The sequence below is a fragment of the Scomber japonicus genome, chromosome 14, assembly GCF_027409825.1.
Source record: "Scomber japonicus isolate fScoJap1 chromosome 14, fScoJap1.pri, whole genome shotgun sequence".
In the NCBI taxonomy this organism is placed as follows: Eukaryota; Metazoa; Chordata; class Actinopteri; order Scombriformes; family Scombridae; genus Scomber; species Scomber japonicus.
Window position 1 is genome coordinate 3651764 of NC_070591.1, and position 17674 is coordinate 3669437.

The following is a 17674-nucleotide window of genomic DNA, read 5'->3' on the forward strand; positions in this document are numbered from 1 at the left end:
TGGACTGTTAGTCGGGAAAAACAAGACATGAAGATGATTAAGGTCTTACTCAGAGATGTGCCACTATAATATCATGGTAATCAGTACTATCATGATAATCGATAAATTCCCTGAAACTCTTCTTTTAGTGTAAAAATATAGTTTAATGATTTTCCAGTTTAACCACAATCACCTCATCCCCTGAGCAATATTTTGTTGCAGCTTGGTTAGACTCTGCAAAAATCAAATCCACAGTTTCAACTCTAAACGACAGCAGGTTGTTCAGTTTAACACTGGAAAATATCTGGAAATCACTTTAAATTAAGCAAAAGGGCCCTGAGAAGATGGTATCCTCACATTTCAACACCCTCCTAATCCTGGTCAACTTGCACAGGTGGGGAATGGGGAGGACCCCATGTGTCAGTTGTGTGGAGTGAAAGGAACACATCCTATCAGGGCATAAAACCTTTTACCCAGAGGAGATATATACGTGGTGCCATGACAAGGTGTTAACATTGCTCACTGACATCTTGGAGAAGGAAAGAAGAAACAAAGGCTGAACAAGGTACCGGTGGTGATACAGTCTACAACCCTAAGACCAGAAATCATCATGTGGTCTCAGGAGGGAAATATGTGGAGCATAAGAACTGAACGCTGCTTCTCCATGTTTAGTTTTGACTCTGGGACAGAAAGCAGACCTGTCCCAGATGACCTGAGAGGTCTCTGGATGTTTCATAACACAGAAGCAGAGCTCCCCTGCTAATCCGAGTCAAACCTCAGTTTTATGCAAGTTGATTGTCTAAACAGTATGCAAGTTATGTAATAGCATTTGTCATGTAAATACAAGACAAATGGTACATGTATGATAAGCCTGTGTAATCATCAGTTAAGAAGATATTTAGTTCCAAATATTGTCACAATTTCTACTTCTTGTAACACTACTGCCCTCTAGTGATAAAATCAACTGTGTGATTATGTTTTAAAATTCATAATGTGTTTAACTTTTGCTCCGTTAACCCTGTAGACGTATTTTAATAATAAATAAAATAAGTAGTTGTATTGCAAAAAATAAACTTTTCTATAAAGATATTTTTCCCATTGAATGGTCTTTTATTTTTAGTAAATATGTATTTAAAATAAATGATAATAAAAAATAACTGAATTATTTCTAAATAAAATAAAAAAAGCGCAGTCCTTCAACTGAGGCTAAACCTGCAGCTCAAGTCACAACATAAATGAATTATTTTTTGTGAGAAAAAAAACAAAATGCAAATAAATGCAATCACTTAACCTGTGGCTCAAGATATCAGAACATAAATAATTGAAAAAAGTAAAAACACTTCTAAGATAAATATAAATAAATAAATGCAGCAGGAGCTTAAAACTGAATCAACAATTTTTGGAGACTTGCTCACTATAGGATGTATTTCCTCCTCGCGCTGCTACTGTCCGTTACCTTCTTCCTCCAAGACGCGGCCGTCTGTCTTTTTACGGTAGCCGTAGTATAAATACAGCCGACTTGGTCCTTTTAGACGGGGGGAAAGTTCGGGGCGCTCGCCTCCTTCAGCCATCATACAGCCTGCAGAGCTACCTGCTTGTAACAGCAACCAGAGTATGGGAGGGGTTGTACTTCACGCTGCAGCTGCACACGACCAGGGACCTCCACTCTCTCTCTGACCAGACGTCACATTAAAAAAAAAAACCTGATCATACCGCAGGAACGGTATGACGGAAATTTTTAGTGGTTTTGAAACCGTGACTTTTTCATACCGTGGTATACCTTGAAACCGGTAACCGGCCCATGCCTACGTGTGATCGTATTGGCGATGAGTGTTCAGTATACAGATATCTTAAAGTGGCATTGACAATAAGGGATTGGTTAATTAAAATAGGCCTGGGGCCTGTTTCAGGAAGCAAGTTTAACAAGCCGAGTTAAAACCTTAACTCTAGGTTGACTAACTCTGAGCTGTCAAACTCAGAGTTTTCAGTTTCAGAACAGCTGATAACAGTTAGTTCAATCAACTCTGAGTGAAGTTTGTGCATGAGGAGATAATAAGCCTTCATCACTGAAACAGATAATATGATTCACCATGACAACAGGAGAAACAAAGAGCTCAGTCCTCCTACTTCTCCATATCCGTGTGTGTGCGCGGTACATTTAATATTCATGCAGACCCCAACAGGTACAAAACATAGACCTACTTGGCAGCAACTGAAGATGAAATATGAAAATATAGCTCAAACAAATAAGGTATAATTTACAAGCAGCTGTGTTGTTGTTTAGCCTGCCCTACCTTCTTCCACGCAAAAAAAGTCAATTTTTCAGCCATCCCAACACTGCCAGTATTTAATATTGTCGGTTGCCTTGGAAACATGCTCAGCGTCATATGTTATATATAAAACCCAAAGTGCAACACAAAGAATTTGTTCTGAACTAAGAGCAAGTCCATGATCACGTGTCATACAGACAATACGAAGGCTGAATATTTTGTTCAGATAATCATCAGAGAATGATAAAACATCCCAGCGGGGTCAATTCACCCTCTGATGGAGATTTCTGCTTAGTATTTGAGCTTCAATATTAACTGAATCTTTAAGAAAAGGACACACCATGTCTGACCTCTCCTTCAGTCTGCAGGCGTAAGTTAAAAAAGAAGAGAAACTCATGTTTAGTTGAAGAAAACCTGCCAATGAGCAGGTTAGTGTCACTGAGTATGTTGCCAGGGTAACTGACTCAGAGTTAATCTGAACTGGCTTTGTGTTTCCTTCAACTCTGAGTCAACTAACTAAACCTGCTTTCTGAAACAGGACCCTGGTAATAGGAGTCACACTGTTGATGTTAATTTTGGTCACATATTGTGTGCTCCCACTGGTTCAGATGATAGTAAAACAAAAAAGATGCTGCCACAGTTATTAGACAATTTCCTGCAACCACCTGATATTGAAGCAAATCCACATATTGAGATAGAAAATGTTGATGAAATGGCAAATCATAGCTTAAAGACAATAAAATGTAAACAAAGACTGTATGACTTGATAATATAATAAGAAAACGTTTTTAAAAAACTTTGAAGAAAAGGACATTTGTAAAAAGCCATGTTGACAAGACAGCAAACAATATTTTGATAGCTTACAATATAATTTTAATATGAATTAAAGTTAATAAAGGCCTTCAGCCACATTTTATTTTAGTATAAATTGGAATAAAAAAATGATGACTCAAAATAAACAATAGTCACTGGATCATAGCCAATAGCCTATACTGTGACTTTAGTAATGGTCATTAAAGAAAAGGTTTGGAGCCAATGGCATAAAAACATCTGGACTTACAGAGGACCGCTTGGAAATAACTGTAAAATCCCCAAACATGTGAAAGCGAAGGATATGAAGAAAACTGAGCTCTACCCCTGATAAAGCTCATACAGATGAACTATAAGAATGAGTTTTACCAACAGACATTCAGTGTGTCTGTTCCATGAACAGCTCTCGGTTTGCTTGTATCACATTTTTGATGCACAGTCCACTGAACTCTGCATGACTCAGTGTCTTATGTTACTGTATGGATGTGTTTTTATGTGAATGTTTCACATTAAGTGGAATAAAGCTATTATAACATAATCTTTTTTTATGTTCTTTTTTAATCAATTGAAAATACATGTCATGGAGAACCATAAATTTCAAGTGGTGTAGTTAAAGGTTTTTTTCTGCAACACCGCCACCTAGTGGCACTAACAAATCCAAACTAAAATGGAGGTGATGCTCTATAATAACTTTGTTGTCGACTTTCTGACTCTCCTCCACTTCTGTTTAAATATATTTACTTAAAGCAGTCTTATTATCGTCGGTTTTACTGCAGAATAATGAATAATGAAAGAATAATAAATAAAGAGGGAGATGGTTTTTAGTTGTTTCCTGTGTTTGGTGTCACTAGCAGACATCCCAACTCTGCCGTCTGCGTGTGTGTTTGTGTTATTATAAATGCAGCGCGTGTGAGAGCAAAGCGTCCTTATAGCTCTGTGTTGCTGCTTATTAGACCGACATCGATCACATCCCTCCCCCGGACCGACACCAAGTGTAACAACCCCCACAACCCCGGAACGAACCTCCCTGAAATGACTTTTTGCAGGTTGGGACTAGTTCCACTACAGAGCCAAACTTGTAAGAAACAGAGGGAAACACTGAACACTTTCTGTAGTTTTTACAGCTGAGAAACTGACCTGTTTATCGGTGGTAGCAGACAGTGAGTCCGGGTTCTGGTTCTCCTCCATGCTGCTCTTGTAGTAGTTGTAATTTGTGAAAGCAGCGGCGGCGGTGGCGACTGCTGCTGCTGCTGGTGCTGCTGTTTCTGCTTCTGCTACTTCTTCTTCTTCTTCTTCTTCTTCTTCTTCTTCTTCTTCTTCCTCGTTCTTGTTTATCGTGGTTGGTCATCCAGCTTTTGGTGCATTACCGCCACCATCTGTTCTGGAGTGTGAAACAGAAACTCTTCTTACAATCTACATTATTCTGGGAAGAGATATAGGCTTCCCCTGTGCAGGCACAATCAATACAAACATTCCTTTGTTCATGTGTCAATCAAGCTCCTTAACAGCCAGAAATAAATGAATGTGATGGTTTTGTATTTGTATTGTGACTGCTCCAGGTTTTATTTCCTTTTCTTGGGGTTTCATGATTCTGGGTTCGGCTCTATCAGTGTGGCTGCTGCTCTTTTATAGTCAGCGAGCTGGTTTAACTTTGTACACATTTATACTCTTTATGCACATTTGGGGCCATGAAAACAAAACTATGAAGAGACTAGTAGTAGTAGAAGCAATGTGTTGTTGCAGCCACCAGATGGCAGCAGTGTGAAGGTTTTATCACGGCTGTCTATAGAGAGAGTATGGACAACTCCACCACAGTGCCATGTTGTCACCATGGACATGGGGTGAATCATATACACTGTGTCCTATTCACCAGTAAAATGCAGAGAGAGGTTGGATCTCAATATGATCATAGGCGGAGGTGAGAAGTAATGAAGTATTTGTACTTGGTTACTGTACTTAAGTAGATATTTCAGGTATCTGTACTTTACCTGAGTATTTTTTTCCTATGACTTTTGACTTTCCCTCCCTACATTTGAACACAGATATCTGTACTTTCTACTCCTTACATTGTTAAACAGGCTCGTTACTTGTTTATAAAAAAAAGACATGACGTGTAAATAAATGATAGAAAACATGATAGTTTTCTTTTGGTGTGTTTGCACCGTGTCCCCCGGTAAGATGCCCCCCTGGGTGACTGCTCATATCTTAAATGTGCTATTGGAAGAAAAGTCCAACAATGTACTACAGCAGCACACAGCAGATAGAGGTAATGTAATATTAAGTGGAGAATGAGATGTAAACTATAGGTTTAAAGTGTCATTAAACGCCTGAACATCATTAACAATATATCATATAATGTGTAAAATATATTATAAAATGTATTGCTGCAGGTTGTTACTGATAGCATTTTCTCTTATTGTTGCAATATTAAAATTATAGTTGAATAATATTATTAAAATAATTAACACCAGACTATTTTTTCACTCAGCGGAAAACCACACAGCAGCAGCAGCAGCCTTATGTGTCCGCTGCAGGGGCTGATGGGAGGTTTGAGGACCTGTTAGAAACCACATGGCCCTCGTCTGATCTCACAGCTCGTCCTTGTTTGGCCTCAGCTGCATCAGAGCGCCACTTCTCCCCAGGTTCACCAGAGGAAACACCACTTCACAAAATGCTTTTCCTCCCAGCTGCTGCTCTGTGCTGTCTGTGTTCAGGTGAGTGTTTCCAGCCAATCAGGAGCCCACAAACTCAACCTTTAACAAACACTGTCACACTGACCTTCATCTGTGTGTCTGTTTCTCTACAGCGCTGGTTGCCATGGCAGCACAGCTGATTCAGGATGATTTAACATTGACCAGGAGAGCTGGTGAAACAGTCTCCTTCAGCTGTCGAGGAACGGAGCAGTGTAGGACTGACTGGGTCTTTTGGTACCAAAAAAAAGAAACATTCACAGTGCTTCTTGAGATGAATAGGAAAGAATCAAAAAACTGTCAAATGGATAAACGTTACAATCATCCACAGAAAAATGATTTCACATCCGAAAGAAAAGGAAACGGCTGTGAGTTGGTGATCCAGACAGTTCAACTCTCACATTCAGCCACCTACTACTGTAACTGTGTGAAAGGTTCCCACAGTGAGAAATGATCCCTGCAGCCTGTACAAAAACCTCCAGATGTCAAACAGTGCTTGTGACAGGAAGAGAGCAGTAAACCACAGCCCAGGTCAAATCAATAATTGAATCCTCTGGGGACCGTGAACGTCTGAACAACATTTAAATACAATCCATCCGTCCTTTGATCCAGAATCAGATCCAATCCATCTGCACTTAAGTGGAGGACCGACCAGCTGACTGACATTAGTATCCATATAGTCACACTGCTAATGTGGCTAAAATCAAATAAAAGAAGAGACAGTCATGTTGATGTGAACATTAGACAAACACATCATGGAGATGAAATATGATTCTGCTTAAAAATGTGGATTATTTCACCTCAGCTGACACTCAACAGCAGACAGGTTTTTGTACAACGCTTTTTCACTGTGTAGGCAACGTCCGGAGCTTTCTCTCTGGAACTAAACTGTTTGTAGGTAAGTCTAAACTTTCATTTTCCTTCAGTTGTTTTATTGAACAAGTAGAAAATGTGTTTGTAGTTTTAGTTTCTGCTGCTTCAGGCTTTACATGTTAGTTTTGTCATATTTAGTAGAGAATTCTTCATGCAGCCATTCTTACATCAAACTAATCAATAACTCCTGAAAAGAGCTTCAAATCTCACTGCACACCACAAGTTATTCTTTATTTATGCATCACATCAAAGTTTGTTTCCAGCCAAAAAGTCTGATATCAGTAATGTTACAAATAAACAGGATTTAATCATCTCAGTGATTCAGCAGCAGCTGCTGTTTGTTAAAAAACAAGATGATATATGATGTGAAACATCATTTAATAAATGTTCCTAAATGTCATTTTAGAAGCAAATAAATAAATATATTGTGTGTTAAATATACACTATATATTTGTAAATGATCAAATGTATCTCATGATAATTGTGTTTTTATGATGATAAATATGTTTTTTAGTAGAAAATATATTAATGCATGAAGGTAAAATAGATGAATGTTATTACAATAATAATAATTAAAATTAAAGTATATAATTGTAAATCTTAATACACATTTAATATAAATGTAATTAGTAAATGAAATCAATGTGATGTCAATTATATATTATTAAGAATATTTCAGAAAGTATATAGTAGAAAATCTCTTACATAAGAAAACTTATTGTAATTTAATATATATAAAATGAATGTATAATTTCATAATTTCATTAGAACACTTAGAAATATATTATTCTTATATTTATTTGATAAATCTGAACATGTGTTAATTATATTTTATATAAAAGCAGAAATATTTAAAATATTGATGAATTGTGTGACTGATTAGATTAAAGTATATGATGGTAAATATACTTCATATAAAACATTATAATCATTTACAAATATAATATATATTATATGTGAATATAATATATTTTAAACAAGTAATAAAACTATACTTTCAATTTTACAAAGACAAATGTCATATTATATTATGTTGCATTATATTATATTTGACATATTTCTACATGTTGAGGTGATTGGGTTTTATGAATTAAGTATATGGTTGTAAATATATTTTAAATAAAACACTATAATCATGCAAATGTATTTTCTATGAGGCTGTTATGTCATGATATATGTTCAGTTTTACAAATGTTATTATATTAGTAATTAATGTAGTGGTAAATATTGATAAAGAGTGGTACATTGTGTTTGAATCTTTCTACATGACATATGATGAGCTTCCATGATGCTTTAGTCTGATATGATTATTGATCCAGTGTCCAGTAGATGATGTTTGTGGTGTATTGATGAGTAGTTTAGTGATCATGTAGTTTCCAGGATCAGACTGAATGCAGTGCAGTGCTGTAAGCTGCTGTTGACTGTGTGAATGTGTGTCTGTGCTGCTTGTTGCTGCTGTCAAACTTCAGTTGAGCAGGTAGTGAAGCCCGTGGTGAGCGTGTACCGAGCAGCATCCAGAGCCCACCTGGAGGGGAAGAGCTCCCTGCTGTGTCTGGCCTCAGCCATGTCTCCTCCTCTGGTCCAGTTCTCCTGGAAAAGACAGAAGAAGAACGGCCCGCTGGAGGAGCTGACCTCTGCTGAGGGAGAGCAGCTGGAGCTCAGAGAGCCGGGACGCAGCGCCTCCATCCTGCTGCTCCATCAGCAAGAGGACAGCACATATAAATACAGCTGCTACGTCAAGCATGAGGGGGGCACAGTGGTGGCCCAAACAGAACAAGGTAATGAAGGCTTGGTGACTGTGTTCAGCAATGATTCAGCTTCATCTGGAGACTCTGTCAGAGAGAGCAGAGGAGCAGAGCGCTGACATTTGACTCCTTTTCTGTTTCAGAGGTTCCAGCTCCAGCAGCTTTTGTCCCGTCTCAGTACCAGGTGCTGCTGCTCTGTGTGCTGTACACAGTGCTGATAGTGAAGAGTCTGGTGTACTGCTGTGGACTCTCTCTGCTGATGATCCTCAGAAACAAGGGACCGTCCACCAACCGCACACATGCTGACTGAGTAACTGTCCTCCAGCTTTAACTTCTCACTGACAACTGTTAAATCCTGAAGATAAAGTTGACAACTGATCCATCCTGAGGAATGTGAGGATCTCATTAGCTTTTTCTTTCAAACTAGTGACAATAAGTATTAATTGTGGAGACAAACTGCTGACCAAGAGAAATGTAAGAATAAAAAAGACATATCGTTGCGTTTGGGTGAAGTAAATCATTTTCACGACATTCCGTCAGATGCATATTTGGTAACCTGCATATAACTTCTTGAGCATACACATCTCTGTTATGTAGATAAACTGCATAACATTGCACTAACATTCCCGTCCTTTGATGCTTATTTCTAGAAACAATCTCATCTCCCTTTCTGCCTTCGACATGTAAAAAATTATGTAAACAACACAAGCATAAGCGTCGACAACATATTGTACATCTGAATTTATCTTCCACCATTTTAATAGGGGTTTATCAAAACTTCATTAACTAGCCTTAGTCTATATAGACACAACCTACTAACCAAAATAAACAAAACATTTAAAAATAAAAGACATATTGTTGGATTTGGGTGAATTAAATTGTCATCAGGAACACTCCTTCAGATGCATATTTGTTAACGTATAAACAGCTTCTTGAGCATATACATCTCTGTTATGTAGATAAACTCTGCCTAAACTTCTCAAACCCTCTTCTGCACTAACATTCCTGTCCTGTAATGCTTTTCTTTGGACATTATTTAGCAACAATCCCATCTCCCTTTCTGCCTTCGACATGTAAAAGATTATATAAACAACACAGGCATAAGCGTCGACAACATATTGTACATCTGGATTTACCTTCCAACATTTTAATAGGGGTTTATCAAAACTTCATTAACTTGCTTTTTTAAATATTATGTGTGTTTTTACAGCTATATATTTATATGCAGCCTCAAAAGTAACTTGACCAATCCCTGCACATCAAAACAAACTTTCAACAATATCATAGCTGCTGTTCTCATCTGACTGTCATCATGAACCAAACAGTTTATATTATTTTCCTTTTTTTCCTGCAGTGTGATCAGCATTTTTAGATATTTTGTTAAGATTTCTTGTTGTATAGAAATAAATAAAATTGGTGAAAATAAACACTGTCATGTCTTACAAGAGTATTTTGTCATTTTCTTGTTTTTGTTTCTGTCACTTTTCCTTCATTCCAGTTTTCAGTCTGATCTATATGTTATGTTTGTTAGCTCAGCTGCTCTCAGTTTGCTTAAAAGTAATAAACAGGATGATTGACAAACTGTTGCTGAGAGTGTCCATTTGTTTTTTCACCATGATTTACTGTAAAATATATATCACAAAGCAATAGGTGCTGCTTCTGAGTCCTGTCTTGGATCCTCCTTTTGTCAGCAGCTATAAGTGGACAGTACATAATGACACACTAATGCAACCTGGCTCCAAACAACACAAACAGTCAGACGACACAATGAAGTTTCAACTTCTACCCAAAGTGTAGAATCAAGCTAACACCAAAGCAGAAGATGCTGTTATTTTTTCTCCTAGACAGATCTTTATTTGTCATTGTACAAAGATACAATGAAAATCTGTTTAGTAGCTCTTCAGTATATAAAAAAGCTGCAATCAATAAATACACAAGATGAAAGACACATTAAAACACATAAAATGACAGTTTAAAAAGGGACAGACAGCAGAAAGTGAGCAATGCATATGTGGTAATACATTTCAGACTCTTGCAGTTAATACTTCTTTACAGGTTATTGTTTTATATATAAATTACAGAAATATTAGTTGCAAAATGTACTTCAAGTATCTAACGTAAAGTACTTATGATGTAAATTGGCTCCACACAGTGTTTCATAGATCATATACATACATACAGTGGGTCTTGAAATGTTTCATGTTTTATTGTTTGACATTATGAAGTCAAAGGGGATTTAATGTGGCTGAAAAGACTCTTATATGTCAAAGTGAAAATAGATCTCTACAAAGTGATCTTTATCAGTAAAATCTACATCTGAAAAGTAAGTAGTACCTATAGCTGTGTAATGAATGCAGTGAAGTAGAGAGTAAAATATTTCCCTCTGAAATGTAGTAAAGAAGCATAAAATGTAAATATTCATGTAAAGTACCTCACAATTGTACTTTATTATATTCCACCCCTGCTGTTAAGAGAACATTTGGTGACTAAAAACTGGTGGGAGCGCTCAGTGGAAAAAAGGTTTACAGACAACAAGACAAAAGAGCGACATAAATGAGATGGAGGGAAGTTCATGAGTGTACAGCAGCAGATATGAATCTGTTCTCGGTGGTTATTAGGACTCATAAAAAAAAAAACAGTTGACAGCGAATCAACACTTCCTTTCCTGCAGCAGATGAGCCGTGTGGGTTTCTGCTCAGCAGCCTCCACACTGTTCACTGTGGTTTTTCACTTTAACAACACAATGACGGTTACAACCATCCACTCTGGTTAAACTATCGTTCCAGGAACTTCAGTGTGAACTCATCGCTTGTTGTCTCAGGTTTTTATATTTGTGTTAATAATCTGTGAGAGAAGCAGCTCAAATCCTAAACTCAGAGCTGAGAAACTGACATGATTAAATAAAGGGAGACGTTCAAACTCCTGAAGTCTGCTCAGCTCCCACAGTCTGTACTGTGACTCATGGAAAAGAAAGTAGAAACATTATAAAGAAAGCACAAATCCATTTTCATATTAATAACCCAATTTAAATCTCATGTTTTAATACCAAACACAATGATATACACATGAAACAACATAAACATCAAATGTATGTTAAAAAAAACTTCTGCTCATTTTTAATGAACAGAGCAAATAAATGTTTTTCATCTAAAATACATAAGAAACACACACACACACACACACACACACACACACACACACACACACACACACACACACACACTCAGTTATAGTTGTACAGCGATCTGGAACTTTATTTTGAAGGCTACATAACGGTTTATACTTGCAGTAACGTAGCAACCAGCAGTAAGAAAGACGGCTGGTCATTCTGAATCTTCTTTTCTCATACTCACGAAAGCAATGGCTGTAAGTTTGTTCATTTGATGTAATACATAATATAATATGTAATGTTAAGTTTAGTATTGTAATGTGTGATGTTTATTGACTGGGAAGTCATACAAGAAGTGTTAAATGTAATTTGAGAGTTTATTTAAAGTGAGCGTTGCTTAGCAACGATGTGTATCAACTGTTAAGGTAAACGGCTCATTTGTGCCGTGTAGTTTTTTAGCTATTGTTTAAATATTATTCCTGTTTATTAGTTTTCTTTACAGCGTGTCGCTAAGGTTTTGTATTGTCTTTTATTTGCAGGTCACTCGTGGTATTTCAACAGAAAAGAAGGAAATAAAAGGAGCAAGACGCTCTGATCCTGGCTCAAGTGTTATACCTGAGTTTGGATGACTGTTAAACTGTGATAACGTACACGAAGCACATAACACGCAGGGAGACCAGTACAATGGATTTGTATCATTAATAGTTGTATTACTTTCTTGTTGCTGTTTGTTTTATCATCAGTTTTATATGAAGTTGATTTTGCTAATAAAACAAACTCATTTTTTTATTTGTGGTGTTTCTGAAATCTTTCAACTTCTTCTAAATTGCAGTTTTTACCACAACACTGTCTCTGTGCAAAGTTTCAAATAAAACAACATCCCATGTTTGTTATCATCAATCAGAACAGCAGAACACAAACCATAATGACACAGAAATAGAAACCACTGAGACAAACAAGTCATTTTATACACTGAATGACTTTTGTATTTATGTCTGCTGTATAAATCTAAATACATTTAGTTTCATTATAAATGTTTTAAATGTAAATGCACCAAACTATTTTGTCTGGATAAAACTACAAGAGCCAATCAGTATTTTAGTGATTTATTTGATATATTTCTTCATTGTACATTCAGAAGTGACTCTATATTGGAAATGAACGAGAGCATCATAAGACTGAAATGAAGTTATATAATCAGTAACTGTTGAGACTTTATATTGTAAATATAAGAATATCATAATTATGAATGAAAAAGAGAAAATGTAACTTTGCAGAATACATTAAACACAAAACAATAAACATAATAAAGGTTTGTAAAGAACTAAAAACTAAGTTATATTTCCTGTATTTGCTTTTATTTTCTGTACACATGTCAAAGTTTAAAGCAGGAATCAAACAATCTAAGCTGAAGAAGTAACTGTTAAGGTAAATATAAATGTGTATATATGTATTTATATATTTAGCACAACTGTATCTAACTTGTGCACGAAGAAAGAGGACGTAAAAACAAGCACAACACAACGTCATAAGTGACATTTGTGAAGACTGATCAAAGTGATGAATGAGATGAATTGATGAGATGTGATGGTGAGAAAAGGCGAGCAGGAAACAGTCAGTCAGCATGTGTGCAGTTGGTGGACGGTCCCTTGTTTCTGAGGATCATCAGCAGAGAGAGTCCACAGCAGTACACCAGACTCTTCACTATCAGCACTGTGTACAGCACACAGAGCAGCAGCACCCTGCACTGAGACTGGAAGAGCACTGACACACACACACACACACACACACACACACACACACACACACACACACACACACACACACACAGGTCTGTTCAACTGTGGACATTTCATCACATTTTCTTCACTATAACTTGGACTTTTCCACACGGGACGAGCAGCTTTACATGAAGACAGGGGTTTGACTGACAGCTCAAAGGCCCTTATTAAACACAACAAGTCAGGGCCGGACCCAGCTTTTTAGGGGCCCTCAACAGGATTTTACTTCCTGTTTTTGAGTTCAAATAACTTTTTAATCCACAACTAATGAACTACAATTGATAACAATTCAAATCACTCAAGTATAAAACACACAGGTTACCATAGATGTGAAGTTTTTCCCACTTATATAATAACTCCACAACAAGCTAACAAACTCATCTCTGACATATTATGGTGTGTGTGCTGTTTGCTGCTGGGCAGGTAGTGTACAGTGGCTTTATCAGGAAACAGCTGCTGCTGCTGGAAACACTGAGACTGAACCAGACAGGAAATGTGCTGCAAAACCACAACTAGCAGCTAAAAGAGGCTCAAAAGCTCATTTAGTCATTAGATTCTTTCTCTATATAAAACTATTGATTAGTGCAGCTTTAAGATAGACTCCCTAAACTTGTTGTATCACCCTCAAAGCCTAAAATGTAGTATAGCTCCTCTAAAAGGTGTTATTAGTCAGCCTGTGCAGTGAAAGCTCTCTCAGTGGGACTTGTTGTGCTGTGGGACACTCTAACAGAATCAGGGAGTGTATGTTTAAATCCTTCAATGATGAGCAGAAAGTGAACAGACTGATATGCAGCCCTAACTACAGCAGGACATTGGAGCTGTCAGAGCATGCAGAGAGGCAGCAGGTGATCTTACAGTCAGCTTGCTGCAGAGTTGACAGGTCTGCTGGCTCTCTCTCTGGAGGACAGGAGGCTGCTGGAGCTGGAACCTCTGAAACAGAAAAGGAGTCAAATGTTTGGAGTTGCAGTGAGAAATGTCAGCGGCTGTGTAACTGCAGAGGTGTAGGTCGGCTTTGCAGATGCTTCAAGGCCCTAAAAGACTGTTGCAATTCAGTCTCAGTTGGGTTCATCACAACCCTGAACAGGACTGAAAATATGGACTAGGACTGGGAAGATTTTTACACTAACTGGTTGTTTTATACCTTTTTTTCTAGTTTTAACTTGCCATTTGTTTACATAGAAATTTGTCAAATATGGTTTACCATGGCCTAATTGTTTGAAGGGTAAAAGAAAAAAATCAATTCCTTCAACTCATTTGCTGTGTCTGTTGATGTTGTGTTGACCCGTGATCCCTGTCTAAATATATAGTTGTTTCAAACTGTGACACTGACAAAGACACTCTACTGACTGCACACACACACACACACACACACACACACACACACACACACACACACACACACACACACACACACACACACACACACACACACACACACACAGAGAGAGAGAGAGACACACACACACACACATATGTAAATGCTGTCAAAATGAGTCCTGATTTTGCAAAAAGGGCCCCAATTCTCTCTCTATTTGTTTTTTACATTATTAAATCACAGTTTCTCCGTGTGAATAACTAAAACAAGTCCATGCAGCCAGTTTCTGAAGCACGGAGGAATGTCTTCCTATCTTTGATAATACATTTTTTGGGAGAGTTAAAGAGTCCTCTGAGCATCCAAAGAGAGCAAAGTCCCTCAGAGGACAGTCTCAAACTAAATGCGTTAATGTGACATCACTTGATTCACATTTATGACAGACTGGAGACACAGAGGGCTAAAATTAATTTAACATTGATTTCCCTTTTCCAGGTCTTCTTCATACAGTCGACAGATACAGAATCCTTCCAGAAGAGATTAACAAATGTAGTGATCCTTCATAATGCACATACAATGTCCTGTACCTGCAAACTGCTCTTTGGTTTCAGGGAAAGATGGGACTGATGTTGGAAAAGGTTGGGGGGTCCAGTTTGGGTTTTCAGTGGCTGAAGCTGTGAACAATGAAAACACAGTGAAACAATCAGATACTGAATCAATAATGCAGAGGAATGAGATGCTGCTCTAGAAAGAGAGATCATACTGAAACATCGACCACATACACAAGAAAAATACAGCATTAAATATGTTAATGAAGTAAATGACTAAGAACATTTGAAGGGGGTTTGGAGTAATCCCCAAACAGCTCTTGCTGGACTCTAACCAGGGACTTTGTTTTAACATTTGATTATATTTCTCTTTGTCTTTGTAAGGCTGTAGAAATAAACTGACTTGACTGTTCATACTGACCATTAGATGATCCCTTCATAATGTTTACAATGGAAGTGACGGAGGACTAAATCCACAGTCCTCCTTCTGTGAAAACATGGATTTAGAAGTCGATCTGAAGCTAATATGAAGCTTCAGCGTCCAAATGAGTCAAATCTTCATCTTCTATGTTTCAACGTTACAGTGTTTTTAGTATCAAAGTCTTTTTGTTACTATACTTCCACCACAGAGAAACAGGAAACACTAAGAGGAGATATGATGCTATAAAGACTGTAAATGTGTCAGATATCACTTGATATGAATAACTCACACTGATGAAGCTCAATGGAAGATGATCAGCTACTTTTAAATGACTGTGTGGAAACACTGTGTATTTAGTTCTCCATCACTGAACACTGAAAGCACATTTGAAGGAGATCTTGTAATAGTCAGTATGAACAGGAGGAATGATTACTGCTCATATTAGAGTTGCCAACTCCCTGAAAAATAAATAAGGGACACCTAGTTGGCCGGCTGACCCGATTACATTCACCCCTCCGGGCTTAAATTTTTTTGCCTTTTTTGTGTGTGTGAAACGATTTTTAAATGACTTGACTCGAACCTGAATTTAATTCGATGCATGTTTTTGAGTGATATGAATACATGGAAAACACATTATTATTCAACAATTTATTTTTTAGTACAAAATATCTTTTTAACAGAACTCAATCCTGCTTAACTTAACAATAAAATAACAACAATAGAAAGAAAGACAAACAATAGAAAGCAGAACATTCCTGTAATAGTGCACATTTACCAGAAAGTCTGAGGAAAAGTTGTAAACATAAACACTTTGTGCCTCAAAGGCCATGACTGCACAGTTGTAGTAAATAAGAAAAAAAAAGATTGAACTCATGAACTCAAAAGCTCAATGCTACATCATGTGGAGACAGCCAACCCATTTTTTCCATTTGCATTTCTTTTGAGCTTTTGCTGCAGTGAGGAGTTGTTTGTCTTTCAGTGCTACAGAGTAAAACTCTGAGCAAGACATTTCTTGCAAGCAACAGTACCTCGAGCAATGAGAAGAGCCGGATTCTGCATTGTCATTCTCGTGTGTGGGTGTGCTGTCAGCTCATTTTACAGACTATTTTGATTTTCACGGAAATACGGGACAAAGTGCGAACCTTTTCAGCTCAATACGAGATGCGTCATTTTGTTTCTAAATACGGGACGATTCCGTTTTTCAAGGGACGGTTGGCATCCCTAGCTCATATGGACACCTGACTGCTGCTGAACACACATTGGGAACTGTCCTTTAAAAGATAACTGAATCATGACTTACCTTTGTAACAAATAAACTCTCTGTTGTAATCACAGGTCCAGTCCTCCCAACCTCCTCCATAGTGGAAGTTCATTACCACACAAGCCTCATTCTCGTTGTTGTTAGGTTCCCCTAGGCCCCAGTACCTAAAGAAGGAGTTACTTCCATCTGACCACTTCCAGGAGTCTCTGAAGAGGCCGATCCAGACCTTTTCTCCATCAGCTGTATCCTTCACCTCCTGGTTCTCTGCTTCATTTCTCACAGTGGCCAGGTCTGTGTAGCGTGCTCTGCAGTAGCTCTGGGCCTCAGTCCAACTCATGGTATGATTGATGAGGGTAAATGTTACATCTGACCCTGAAAATAGACCATAGTGAAAATCTGTGTTTCCTGTCTGTCACTTTATATGAGTGAAAAAAGATGAATGCCACAGTTTCTGTAACATTTTTGTGACATTATGAATCCACTTAGAACTGCTCCAATAAAGGACTGTGTCAGTAAAAATAATAATTAAAGACACTGACTATGTTAGAGTTTGTTTTGTTTAACAGGCTCTTCATACGTCTACACTTCTCTCTTCAGACGTTCTGTATCCAGTGGTGGAGCATACACATGAACATGGAGGCACACATTCATCCATAAAAGCACATCAGAGCCACTAAGCCTCCTTTTCTTACCCCTTTGACTGTGACAGCGACCTGTGTTAATGTTGGAGCTCAATGAGTCAACAGGTTTTATAGAAACTGGCTTCATGACTCTGCTTTACACCTTGAAATGAATGCAGGGATCACACTCATGGAACTGACTATTTCGGCCCAAATCTGGAGGAAACTGAACAGTAACTGGAAAAGAACGGACCG

General features: G+C 37.6%; 2 protein-coding genes across 2 annotated transcripts in view; one reads left to right on the top strand and one right to left on the bottom strand.

Moving 5' to 3' along the window:
- LOC128372458 (immunoglobulin lambda-1 light chain-like) overlaps positions 1-17674 on the bottom strand; it is a 29125-nt gene that overhangs the window by 4920 nt on the left and 6531 nt on the right. The gene's annotated exons all lie outside the window — the stretch shown is intronic.
- Positions 5718-8728, top strand: LOC128372460 (immunoglobulin lambda-1 light chain-like). Its single transcript, XM_053332526.1, has 5 exons — positions 5718-5773; positions 5866-6183; positions 6606-6647; positions 8092-8422; positions 8476-8728. Exons 1-5 carry the CDS (start codon positions 5731-5733, stop codon positions 8675-8677), a joined length of 936 nt encoding a protein of 311 aa, XP_053188501.1. The 5' UTR covers positions 5718-5730; the 3' UTR covers positions 8678-8728.